Raw genomic sequence first — 13,172 nt, 5'->3', positions numbered from 1 at the left:
GCCTCAGCTGAACTTTAGTTTAAGCAAATGTTAGCGTGCTTAATCTCCAAACCAGGATGGCAAACATTATACCAGCCAGCATCGTCATGGTCAGCAGGTTCCCGGGATGATATCAGCATGTAGGTAAATGCAGGTACAGCCTCACAGAGCTGCGAGCAAAGCTAAAGACACCTATTCTATGCTTTACAATCTTCTTCCATCCTTTTTTATCAAATGGTCAGCCAACATATTTGCATCTATATGTGGAATCAGTGCCACTTCGATGGGCTACATCATTAAAAACCCTTCTTACACATGAATGCATCCTCAATATGAATACACTAGTACAATAAAACATTTAAATATAATGCCAAAGCTTTGTTGTACGGGTCTGTAATCATAACAATAATGTCCTGATGAAATCTGAGACATTTCCTCAAAACAACAGTGTGATGGCAATTGGTACAGTTCCAGTTAAATGCCTTAAATTAGGTGCACAAAATAGGAAATCAATAGGCAAACAGACTGATCAGTTTATTGTACGTGGAGAATCAACATCACTTCAGGGAACCTTCTTCAGGACATTATCAGAGAATAAAACACAGCCATCCAATAAAGCCTCACCTGAAAGATTATAATACTGTTGACAGTGAAACCAGTGTTCACCTGACGGGCCAGTTAGTCTCAGATTTCTATCATGAAGAGCGAAAAGAGAACAAATAGAAAGGGACAAACGATGTGCTACGTGACGTAATCTGCACTTTGTCTGGAGGCTGCAGTCGCCCGCAGCAACGTCTTTGTTAAAGCATCCGCAAAGTGATCCGTACACATTCTTATGTTACTGACAATGTACACAAAGGTGTGTAACACTGACCTCGTATCTCACACACCTTTTGAAAATGTGAGCAGGCTCATGTGCCTGACCTATATGCTCCAAACAGACACAAAGTCCCAAACACAGCTGATCTTTCACACGACCTTTCCAAACAATCGGTCCTCCTTCCCCCCCGACACTCGCTGCGCTTCCATCGCACCTATTCAGCTCCGCATTGTGTCGCTCCAGGTACCTACGACAGAGATACGGTGCCGGTGGGACAGGTGTCTGCTTACACAACCTTTACACAACAATGAAGCGCCAGCGGAGTGAAGCGTCAGGCAGAAACCTTCAGAGGTCAGTGTCTGACTGCGAGGCAAGGTGGGCAGGAAGGTGCGCTTGCTCCATTAATACGATTTTTATTGACTGACTCACATGTTACCGACCGACCGACCACCACAGGTTAACCGACAACCGGATCAGGACCAAATTGGTTCATATTCCTTTGGATTTGTTTGGGATCTGATAACATCGGGGGGCCCGAGGTTACGCAATGTGTTCCCGGCTTTCTGCTTATTAAAAAAAAATGTCGAACATGTGCTCGGTGAGATTATTCGCTAACTTCAGTCAACAAGCGTCACGCCAAAGAACACAACTGTGGTTCTGCACATTTTATTAGATCTGACTTATGTAAGTCTCTCCTCTCTCTGTGTTTAAGAAAAACAAGTTAGAGGAACGTAAGGCTGCGTCCACACTGATGCATTTTTATTTTAAATAAAAACTATAGATCAGAAAAAAAAGACCTAATCTCCATCTGCACTCACACCACTGAAATACAGACATATCACATGACCATTTAAACACCGTGGGCGAGCATGTGCCGGTGGAAACAGGAAGCAGAAAACACTACGAACAATCTTTTCTTCTCTAAACGTACCTGCTCACTTCTGTTAGAACTTTTTTAATATATGTTTCAGCTACCAGGACACGGAACAAATCAACAGTTAGTTGACAAGGAAGTGAAACACAAATTGAATTCTTAATTAAGACGTCAATAATGTGCTTTTCCATTATCGGATTTTCTAAATATATAACATCTATTTTTCTCAGTGTACAAACTCAAACACCCCATGAGTCACGACATCATAAAACATGTTCGCGTATGGATTAAATACATACACGTGCTCTTTAAAGTACATGAATGAAGCATCCGTGAACTTGACAGAGCAGCAGGTTTCATTATTACCACATTGAGTCGCAGAGACAGTTTGAGAAAAGAAGGAAGTTTGGGAGAAATATAAGATGTTAGGAAGCGATGAATGGATTTATGTCTCGCAGGTGTGAAGCTGCAGCTCCAAAAACAAACTCAAGCATCTTGTGAGAACGATCCCACATGGTCAAGTTTAATCGATGCACCAAATCAAATTTCACATTTAACAGTTGAACGGTTGGTTTGAGATGCTCAAAACAATTATCTTTTGCACAAGGCCATGATTATATTCCAATGAGTAGACCATGAAATATAGCAGCTTGTAGTAAATAAATAAATAAATACACTAGTAGATTATTTTGATGTATTGTGATTGCGATATGAGTGACAGTTTTGGTGACGATGGAATGACGTTGCATTTAATTGTTGCTGAAAAAATATCAATATTGTGATAATGTGATATTTGCTGAGTTTCAGTCAGACAACCATGTTTCCTTACATCTATAAAATAATGTGCAGCACTGCAGTGCTTCATTTATACCAACATGTCGACACATTTCACCTAAAAAGCCACAGCTCCACATCACTTGGCCGTGTTGCAACTTCGATTATTAGTTCAGCCAGTTTGTAATCAAGCCAGCAAACAACAACAACAACAACACTTGAGGTGACGCTGACCCACATTTGAGAATATTTTAATCTCCATGTTGACACAGCGAGTCTTTTTATGCGTCACTCCAGAGATGCAGACGTGCCCGTTTGAGCACTGATCAAAAGTCACGGGCAGCCAGCGGCGTCGCTTTTGCTGCTCGACTGGAAATCGCCTCCCTGTAGTGAATCTAATCTTATCAACAGCGGAGTCGACTCAACCTCTGATCTTATGAGAGGGTGTGTTAAACCAGCAGCCTGCCCCCCCCCAGCTGCTCTAAACCAGGATCTCTGTTATTTATTTAACAAAAGGCACATGACAGCAGCGTAACGCACACATCACACATCACGCATCACACAGAAGATGATATGTTGGGAACAAGATGATGCCACGAGGAGACCGGGCAAGTGTGATGTGATGAATATTCCCTCATCACTTCCAACCAATCTTATTAAAATGCATCAGCATGTATTCAGTTCCCCCCTGCCTGCCTTTCTATATCTCTCTCACACACACACACACACACACACACACACACACACACACACACACACACACACTGCAGCTCCTCCATTCTTGGCTTGCAGACTAAATCAAATCCAAAGCCTCAGGTGATCACTGCGATCGCACTTCTGCGAGCTCAGGTGATGATGTGAAATAAGACAGGCAGTAAGATGTCATAAAAAAAAAATCAATTTATGGTTTTGGGCAAAAAAAAAAAAAATCTTCATGAATCATGCACTAAATCAAATTCTAAAACCTTTCAGATGTGATTCATTTCAACAGGAGTTCTAAAGTCCTAAAAAAAAAAAGCATCAGAATCTTTCATCGTCCGCTGGGTTTCACACTCTCTGCAGGTTCAGCTGTAATTATGGACCGTGTGGTGGAAACCAGTCGGTGCCGATGAAGATAAAAAACTGTTAATCACATCACTGATACCGCAAATTAAAAATCTCAAACAGAGCATGTTGTAATGATGCCTGAGTCCTCCGCTTCCATCCTGATCTCATGCAGCTGAAGGGACGCGACACTCGAACCCGTCCCAGCGCGTTAACATCGTCCGTCCACACAGACACAGCATTTGGAGGCGGAGGCAGCTGAATGTGGCGCCGAAACCCGACCGACATAACAACACGACACAGATTCTTTAGATTTCAGTTCAGTGTCAGCTGACTCGTCCCGTGCAGAGCGTCGCCCTCTGACGACTCATACATAAGACAACCAAAGCCTCAGTTTTAATCTTCACTGCGGGCTGCGTGTACGTCGGCCGATGTAAGTATTCAAGATTAACCGACTATCGAAATAAGAGCTTTAATGTGCGGGAAAGAGTGTGAATCCCAACAACACCAGGGTTCAGCTTAACTCGGCTTACGCTACTGGTATTGCGAATCAACGTGATGATGAAAACTGTTAATATAAAAAGGCAGAATCACAGTGACCAGAGATGGAGGCAATGACAGGTAGAAGCCGCTAGGAATGCAAATAAGTCTAGCATTAGCAGCTAATGCTACTTCAAACTGGCCCCTGACTTCTTGCAGTTACTGAAGCCATGAACCGTTGGATTTACATCACCCACTGATTTGTGATCTACCGCTTTAAAGCCACGGATTTGGCCATCTTGTTTTGTTCAGAGCCAGATGTGTCCGGATGAGAGGACGGAGCTGGGGACAATATCCTGATTGGATCCTGTTGATCACAAGATATCACAATTTCCTGAAGCACAACCTACTTTGTTTATTCCAATCTAAATAGGACCATAAACTCATTAGGAAACATTTGACACAGCTCATAAATCCAGTGAGATGTGGGGTCATTTTCTCATAAGCTTACATACAGTTGGACCAGTGAGCTGGTCACTGGACAGAATGCAGGTTTACAGCACGGACAAAAAACCGTCGGCAGCCTTTAATTATTAAGTTCAGCCTCCTGAGGGACGAGCTGAAATAAAAATGGAGGAAATAAGTAATTTATTTTAGTCGCACTGTTATTATTATTTAAAAAGCAATAATAACACACCCTGGTTGCAGCTCTTGTGTCAGATCACGAGCTGTAGATCTCCACCGATCTCCTCACTGAACCCTGGTAATGATGGAGATCGTTTACAGCTGCATGTGGGATCAAGTCGACCTGATGAGACCACAGTCGATATAAATACAGCATCAGTTTCTTCCTGCTATTGTTTTCGGTGACAGGTTTGAAGGATGGCGGAGCGCGGGGAGTTATTCACATGCGTTTGGCTGATGAAGAGCACATCTACATACCTTCATGGCAAAACTAAAATATGAAGCCATGTGGATCCAAAGCGACATATTTTAAGGCTCATTAGGAGTCTACCATGGTATCGACACACTGCCACTCTCCTGATACTTCCTGTTGGCATATTTCTGTACACTGTCAAATGGAGACAAAAAACGTCTCCGAAAATGCTGAGCAACTGTCAGATATCACGCTGTCCAGAGCCAAAGGGGACATCTTGAAAAAAGCTGGTTCTATCCGACCGACAGCGCAGACCCTGCAAGTGTTTGATTCACGTTAATATAAAACCAACAGAGGCAGCAAATCCTCACATTTGCAGAGCTGGTACCGGCCAATGTTTGGCATTTTTGCCAAACAAAGAATCAATTACCAGATTTGTTGTCTGATCAATTATCCGAGAAGCAGAGTAATCGCTCTGGCACCCACATAATTCTGCCTTTGTCCATGTGCGTTGTGTTAGTCCTGACCCGTCGCAGAGTTTATTTCTGCATCTGCCCTGATGTCTCCACGCCCGGAATACAAAGCACCTCGCCGCTATCCAGGCTTTTTCCTTCCCGGCTGCTGCCTGCCGCCGGGGGTGGGCACGGGGTTTTTGGGGAACGCACGCAGAATAAACAGTGTAATCAAGTGGGAGGAACTCCAGCGAGATTCAACAAGGAGAACAGATGGATGGACCACACACACACACATACACACATGCACAAATTCACAGAATTATATATAAAGATCCAGAGCAGTTGAGTCATTTTGCACAGTGTAGCACGAAGCCTAAAACAGAAAAGCGAGGGGCTTTCCTGGGCAAACGGAGGTGAAGCAGCAGAGTTTTTGCAGCCTCCTGAGGCAGTGTTTGTGTGTGTGTGTGTGTGTGTGTGTGTGTGTGTGTGTGTGTGTGTGTGTGTTTGCTAGGCACTGGGCCACTTTCCCAGATGAGATTCTCTGCTGCAGGATAATCCTGATGAAAATGTCTTTCCTCCCACCCCCCGCTTCTCTCCATCCGACCATCCGCCGCAGACGAACAGTCGGCGGGCCTCCCTCGTTCTCTCTCTCCCTCGCCCACCTTTGTTCGCATCTCACCTCCCTCGCACTACAACTGACAGGGTCCTCGTTGACGTCGGTACCTCTCGACGGCCGAAAAGAAAAAAAATAATGTGATGACTGCATCGCTGTCATTTTTGCTGAGGGCTGAGCTGCTTTTCTTGTTAAAATGAATCATAAGTACGCCCCCGACCTTCTTCTTCAGTCTTCCGTCTGCGGCTTTAACCTTGGTCCTCACTGATCTTTCCAGATTCTTCTCCTCTCCCCCGCTCGCCCTTGTTTCTTCAGCACATACTCGAGTGTTTGACATGAGCAACCCGACGCTGATGAAACGACGATGATGATCTCTCTCGCAGGCCTTCCCACCCCCTCCTCTCTGTCCCCGCGCTCACACCAATATGCTAGTGCTTTCCTAGAAAATGTGCGTTGTTTTTCGCACCTAGCTGGATTTGACAAACGAACAACGGCGCGTCTTCATTTGCATCGTCGGCTATTTTTAAGCTGGAGTCATTTAAGGATACGCTGCAGGCTCGCGGGAGGCAGTAAAACTTCGAACTGATGACAGTTGCACATGTTAAAACATCCCACAAAGGAAGATAACACTCTCACTGTTCGCTGACCTCTCTCCCACTTCCTCTTCTTCTCTACTTCAGACTGTAAATTCACACAAAAGCGTCATCAGATCCGGCTTGAACGGCACTCAGCAATAACTCAGAGTCTGATTGAACCAACTTGAGGTGTCAGATTTGCAGCATGAAGACAGAGATTGTTACCCAGAGTGTTACATCCAGAACGCATCCGCAGGTCAGAGGACATCTTAGTGAAAGCTGAGACAGTTGAATGCAATTTAAAAATGTGTGAAGAAGGATTTTTGTCTGTGTCCAAAGGTTTAAATCACACAGTAGATAACATACAGTCGCACTAGTCTTCAACCACAGTGTGTGTCTAAATCAGTGATGAGATAACAACAACAGACGCAGTGTGATGTCGCCGTGAAGGGGAACATTGTATAGCAATCTTCATTATTGATGTAAATCTAACACGGACACGATTCATTGACGAGATAATGTTTCCTTCCTCGTTCTCTGACGTCTGACATCATCTGATGGGTTTTTTTCCTGGAGGTTTACAGCAAACGGTCGACGGAATATAACGTGCCCCTCTGTAAAATGACAGATTTGTCTGGCTTTAAACACTTGAATGCATCGTAACATATTATAGGAAGTGGGTTCCAACCGAACGGAAGTCAAATTGCACGTAGAAGCACTAGAGGAGCACAAGCCGCGACTCGGAGGGGAAAAAAAGGGGGTGAAAATGCTTCTCTGTCTTTATTTTCTGTGACTCTGCACTGTGAACCAAGCATGCGGCTAGCTTTGTTAGCTTCCAGCAGTTTCTCTTTGCTTCGTAGGAGTGCAGGTGCAGATAAAGAAAATATGTGAGCTCATGCACATTTGTCCTTGATGGCTGTTGCTGAAAGACCCGCTGGAAAGAACTCCAGTCCAGTCGTTCCAGTGGTACATGCATGATGTCAGAGCATTGATTCGTTTTAAAGCGCTTTCTAAACATCGCCATCACGAAGTTCAGCAATTCACATTCAGCCCATTTTGCGACCGAGATGAACGGATAGCAGATGCAAATCAGCAGAACTGTACCGAACGACCTGCATTACACAAACGCAAACCATCTGGTACCTCGCACAGACATATCTGCATTTTCATCTCTGACCCGTGCATGACTTGTGCTTCATTTTGAATTGGCTTCCCCCCCCCCCCGTAAATTGTGTGGCAGTGGTACGCTCCAGCACTGTAGGCTCAATAAACACACATGCTGGGTCGGGTACAGGTCAGGACCATTTTCTCTTCATAGCTAGGTGGGGTCTCCCGAGGACTCGCTGGCGGGACATGACCGTAAGGTGACACTGAGGTGACCAAAAAGGGAGTTGGGGGGAGGAAAAAAAAAAGAGAGAGGGCGAGAGAGGATTCACGGCCTGCAGAGGAAGAGAGAGAGAGACATCCTCAAGGACAGACAACTTCTATTTTGGCCCCGGTGGTAAACTCGGCCTTGGCTGTCTGACAGGAGGACGACACAGCGGTGGTGTGTGAGAGTGGATGGCAGAAGGGTGGGGAAGGAAGGGGGGCCGGGGTCATGGAGGGAGAAACTGCCATATTTAGAAAAGGGGGAGCACCCTCCAAACAGCAGGAGTGGGGAGGAGGAGGAAGAGGGGGAGGGTAAAAGGGAAGGAAAAGCTCTGCTACGCTGGTCCTTCAACGCTCGGTCAAACAGCAGCGGTGTGTGGAGAGCTCTTCATCCACCCCCACCAAAAAAAAAAAAAAGCCCAGCCACACTCAGTTTGACCTGCCAGAGCAGAAATCCATACTTCATCATCACAACTGCCGCCCCCTCAAGACCCTGCCCGAGAGGCCAGGCGTGTTTATGGATGTGTGTGTGAGAGATTATGCAGAGGGGGGTGACTGAGTGGGACTAACTGCACTGCAAAGTCTTTATGTTTAGACGACAACCGGGCCAGAACCGCACAGTATACGGCTGCTGGCTTTGCTGCTGCTGCTGCTGTGTTGACCAAAGTCCATCATTTTTATGCTGGCCAGCAAATATTACGAGATCCGTTCGGCACCTGTAGGATTATTTTACAAGCTCTCCATGACTTTTGCTTTACAGGACGGCACTCGGGCAAGGTCACGGTTAAGACACAGAATGCCAAACGCCGTCGCAAAAAAGCCAAAAGTGTGACAACGGTCGACCCAGTCTTCAGCGAGCAACTCCTGAGAAGACAAATCCAACGAGTAAATCGTTTTCTTAATAATGAAAGCCTCGTTATTATGATAATTTGGGTGCAACAATGCAGGTTGTCATGTGCTGTATGGATTGTAAAGCAGCCCCGGGACAACACCGTGATTCAGAGGCTGAGAAATTTGACAGACAGAGGAAAAAAAAATACAAAACATTCAGGAAGACGTCGCAGAATTCCTTAATAGGCCGAGCCGCGACACGACGGCGACAAGTCAACACAATCAGAAACCGCACGACCACGCCAAATCCTCCGGAGCTTAACATAAGTTAAAATATTATCATGATGACTGACACATGCAAATTAAGGCTTATAAGATATAAGATTTAAATACGGAGCGTGGATGTTCATTCTCAGGGTTGGAAATAGTGCCGCGACATGTGTAGGATGCTTCTGAACGCTTTGAAACAAAAAAAGGGAAATCTGTCTCCATTTCTGATTTGAAAAAGGTGGTACGTGGATTCTGTCAAGCCGTAATGATAACGTTCAAGAAAAACTTCAACAACAGCTTATAAATGTAAAAACTTTGTCTCTCTCAGTCACTTAAAATATTATCAGGAGGAAGATATCTACGTATTGTTTATCTGGACATCGATTCATCGTAACTTATTACAATAATAGAGGACGCCTATAAATATCAACACACCTCCCCCTGCTCTCACAGCTGCAGATGCTCACGGTGTCATCTCGCATCGAAATCCCTTTCATAAGCTCAGCCCGCCGTCATGTTGTCGCCCTAAAGTGGAACTAATGGCTGATGTTTCCTGCAGCAGAATCTGAGCTCGTGTTAACAAGCGCTGCTGCCAAACCACTCGGTCGGTCTGGGCATCATTTAGAAAAGTTAGAATACCGATACCAGCAGAGTTCTGCTACCGACTGATTTATCCTCCACTTCGTTCTCACTGGACGGCCGTCAAATACAAAGCAGTGTGTTTGACCACACCTGAGGCTGTTTGGGTTAAAGCTGCTGCGGTTGTCACATGTCACATTAATTCAATGAGTGCTTGTCGGCTGCAAGAGAAAAACAGACAAATAGTCTTTTTATTTTTTTTTTAGAACTGAGTACAAAGAGGATTGAATTCAGGTATTGTCTCACTGGGAAAATTCAATAATATGTGGTAGTGGGTTACTTAGGAATCGATCACTGATGCCGATCCTTACAAACGACTATTCATGAGCGTCATGTCAGTCTTTTGACACCTGTTGTGTTATCTCTGCATTAAATTCCATGCTGAAGGGCAAACTGATTGTTTCTTTTTAGCACAGCTGAGGTAGAGTGACAGTTTAAGGTTCCTGGGAGTCGACGTCACTAAAAAAATGCATTGGGGTCGTCACACACAGCTTTAATTTCTCAGGGAACTTAAGAAGGCAGCTTTCCCATACTGGGTTCTTGATAACCAGGTTAGTGGTGGAAAGTATCCTGATTGAAACAGCAGGAATTGGCGTAGTTTGTGCAAGGCCAGGAAGTTTCTGCAACCTTGATAACCATCTACCAAACATGAGTGATAACACTGGAAGTATCTGAACGGAGCCCAAAGGATCCGAAAAATCAACATGCTCCCCGGCCACAGCCTGTTCACCCCGCTGCCAAGAGATACAGAAGCATCCACTGCCGGGCAGCAAAGAAGCTTCTTTCCGAAGAGACTCGATATAAAAAACCCCTCTTGTTGCAAAATAATGAGTACACAAACCCTGACCCTTGTATATGAGGTGTGCAGGCGGACAGAGAGATGTATTGCAAACTTTCCTGGATTGCCTGAGTCGGTGTGTAGATGTGAGCAGAAAGAGATGTCAAAAGTGGGGAAAGAGATGTATGTCATGTGTCTGATTCCTCTATTCAGGAATAGTGTGAGCACAGCCCGAAGCCTACACCGGTGTGTGTGTGAGTGTGTGTGAGTGTGTGTGTGTGTGTGTGTGTGTGTGTGTGAGTGTGTGTGTGTGTGCGCAGATGCCAGATCAGAGGCGGAACACAGCTTAATTCCCCTCAGCAGCGGCAGCCGGCTGCGCTCGCCTCTACGTAACCCCGTTGGTTTGGGATAGCGCAGCGCTGTTTGTCCATCCCGGAGACCGAGACGACCCCGTCTGAACCCGCGGAGATCACACACCCGGTGGTACTGAGGCACACAGGGGCCGGTTCTACTGTACGAGCCCGGTCAATGGAAGGGCAACAGTCAAAACTCGTGTTGCTACATGTTTCTTTGTCCTCTTCCTTCACACTCCACTGAGCTGTGTCTTCTAATTACTTTAGCGCTCACCAGGAAAAAACAACAAAAAAACCCCACTGTGTCCCGGCGCTGAAAACATCCCTTTGTCCCGCAGACTTCCAGAGGAATAAAGCCCACCTTAATGCTGAAGACCTCCCCGGGCAGGAAGTAACACTAGCTTCTGGGACAAATATGGGCTCCCGCACTATTCAGCTTCACTCAACCCTTTGCTCTAATTTCTCCACCCAGCAGGTTTCATTGTGGATAAACAGGTGAGATCGAGTTACAGTAACCACAGATGAGTCATCTATACGTTGCATTTCTTTCAAAGATTATTCTGCCGTGGCTCCGGTCCGCTCGACCACGGCGGCTTAAAAACTGAATCAGATCCACTTGTGTTCATCTGCAGCCGCTGCTTGAGGCCATGAACTTTTAAATTCAGGGGGGCGTGCTCCAGGAAACAAGACAATGCGCACCCTGAGAGCAGACTAGTTTCAGTTTCTAGTTTACAGAGTCGTACAATTTACAGCAGGAATCCCCCCACAGTCACAACAACAACCTCTCCCCTGCACCAGTTTTTAATCGTGTGGGGAAAATTCATTTCTGTCAAGTTTCTGTCTGTAGTTTCACTGCTGGGTTGAGAAGTTTCATATTTCGCTGCAAAGTCCAAACTCACTGCACTGAAGGATTCAAGTTTCCGTATCACGCTCGTTGCACGCTGGACATCTTCCAGACTAGTCGTGGTGTCACTGCTCATACGAACACATGTGTAAGACTTGGCCAGCTTCGTAAAACCACATTTGCAGAGTAATCGCTAACTGTAGCCACTGCTGGCTAGTTAGCTTGGTTAGCAGTGCATCTAGTGAACCAGACGGGCCGGGGCTCGTTATCTGTCATCTCACCATTAAACAGGTCATTGTAAAACGGGCCAGGATGCTTTTTGAATGTGCACCGTGCAGCTCAACCATCCAAGTGAAGTAAAGACTGTGCACAACACATCTTTGGCATTTAACAGAGATTCATTTACATTCTGCATCAAGTTCATTTGCGTCAACTCTGCTCAATTTGTTTCGATGCAAAAACTGTCCTCGCGGCTCTCTGCTGTCCTTCACTGGCGTTCACACACTGCGTGATATCAGACATCTGCATCCACCTGCTAACAACGACAACAACAAGCCCGCTTTGTGGGTCATTTCCTGCAGACTTAAACCTCTCACTTCCTACAAAATGCAATATGTTTGACTTGGAACGACCTCGAGATGGATTTTTAAATCAAACTCACCAGTCAACCGCGTAAAAGTCTGCAAAGTTAAACATCTTGATCTGACTGCAAGCCTTTGAGTTTTCAAAATCGGCATGCTGCAATCACAAGAAAGTCTGACATTTGGGTGACTCACATCTAACATCTGATTTCTTACGATGAAAAAAACAGTCTTTTACTGGGAAAGCCTTCAAAACAGGATGCAGTGGAATGGGGGGGGAGCCGCTGATCTCTGCGTGCCCGGATCACCTCTGGCAACGTTAACCGGCGGGCCTCTTTGTGCGCCAGCGGAGCCATTTGTTTTGGCCTTGCAACTTAAGTCGCAGGCAGTGAAAAGAGGGAATGACATAATGAAATTGCTGTGTGAGAGGAGAAAAGGAAGCGAGAGTGTTAGAGCTGCTTGTACGCCACTGATTAAACAAATAGGAAACAGTGTAAACCTGCATGTGATAAGAAGACTTGTATGCAGTAATATAATAACCACTTTAACAGTTATCAGTTGCTTTTGACACATTAATTCTTAATACCTTTGGAGGTATTGACAACAGCGATAGTGACTCGAGGGTGAGACTGACAGAGACTTGTCTACGGATCAAAAGGTCAGCCTGCCAAATGTCCAAAATAAACTAATATAATATTTGAAAGTAAAATAAGATCAGGGTTGTGAAAGAGCCTCAGTATTCCAAATATGACGACCAAAGCTTCCTTTTTCTATTTTTTGGGGGGGAAAGACAGAAAACCCTCGCAGGACCACAAGATAAGTTTGTTATCTGCTGACGGCAGAAAGTGAAGGCAGATGCAGCCGGACAGATTAGTTATCATCCAGCTAACTTTCTTAAAGGAGTAGTTCGACAGCGATGGTCGACACTCACGTCGCTGCATGTGAGATTTGTAACCTCAGCACTGACTCAAGCTAGCAGTGTCAGTCCTCTAGTCTTTACAGTGTTTTTGGAAAGCT

At 45.4% G+C, this 13,172-nt stretch overlaps 1 protein-coding gene across 4 annotated transcripts in view; it reads right to left on the bottom strand.

Moving 5' to 3' along the window:
- mgat3b (beta-1,4-mannosyl-glycoprotein 4-beta-N-acetylglucosaminyltransferase b) overlaps positions 1 to 13,172 on the bottom strand; it is a 78,602-nt gene that overhangs the window by 51,954 nt on the left and 13,476 nt on the right. Inside the window, exon 1 of one of the 4 annotated variants that reach the window (XM_037090346.1) lies at positions 12,236 to 12,300. The exons of 2 other annotated variants lie outside the window; for them this stretch is intronic. In XM_037090346.1, the coding sequence (XP_036946241.1) occupies positions 12,236 to 12,270 (35 nt within the window). In that variant the 5' untranslated portion in view covers positions 12,271 to 12,300. Of the gene's footprint in view, positions 1 to 5,278; positions 5,300 to 12,235; positions 12,301 to 13,172 lie in introns of those variants that run through there. One more of the 4 variants, XM_037090956.1, reaches the window with a different exon arrangement.

The sequence above is a fragment of the Acanthopagrus latus genome, chromosome 1 (genome assembly GCF_904848185.1).
Source record: "Acanthopagrus latus isolate v.2019 chromosome 1, fAcaLat1.1, whole genome shotgun sequence".
Taxonomy (NCBI): Eukaryota; Metazoa; Chordata; class Actinopteri; order Spariformes; family Sparidae; genus Acanthopagrus; species Acanthopagrus latus.
The sequence above is the reverse complement of the archived record's forward strand: the minus strand, read 5'-3'. Positions and strand labels throughout refer to the sequence as shown.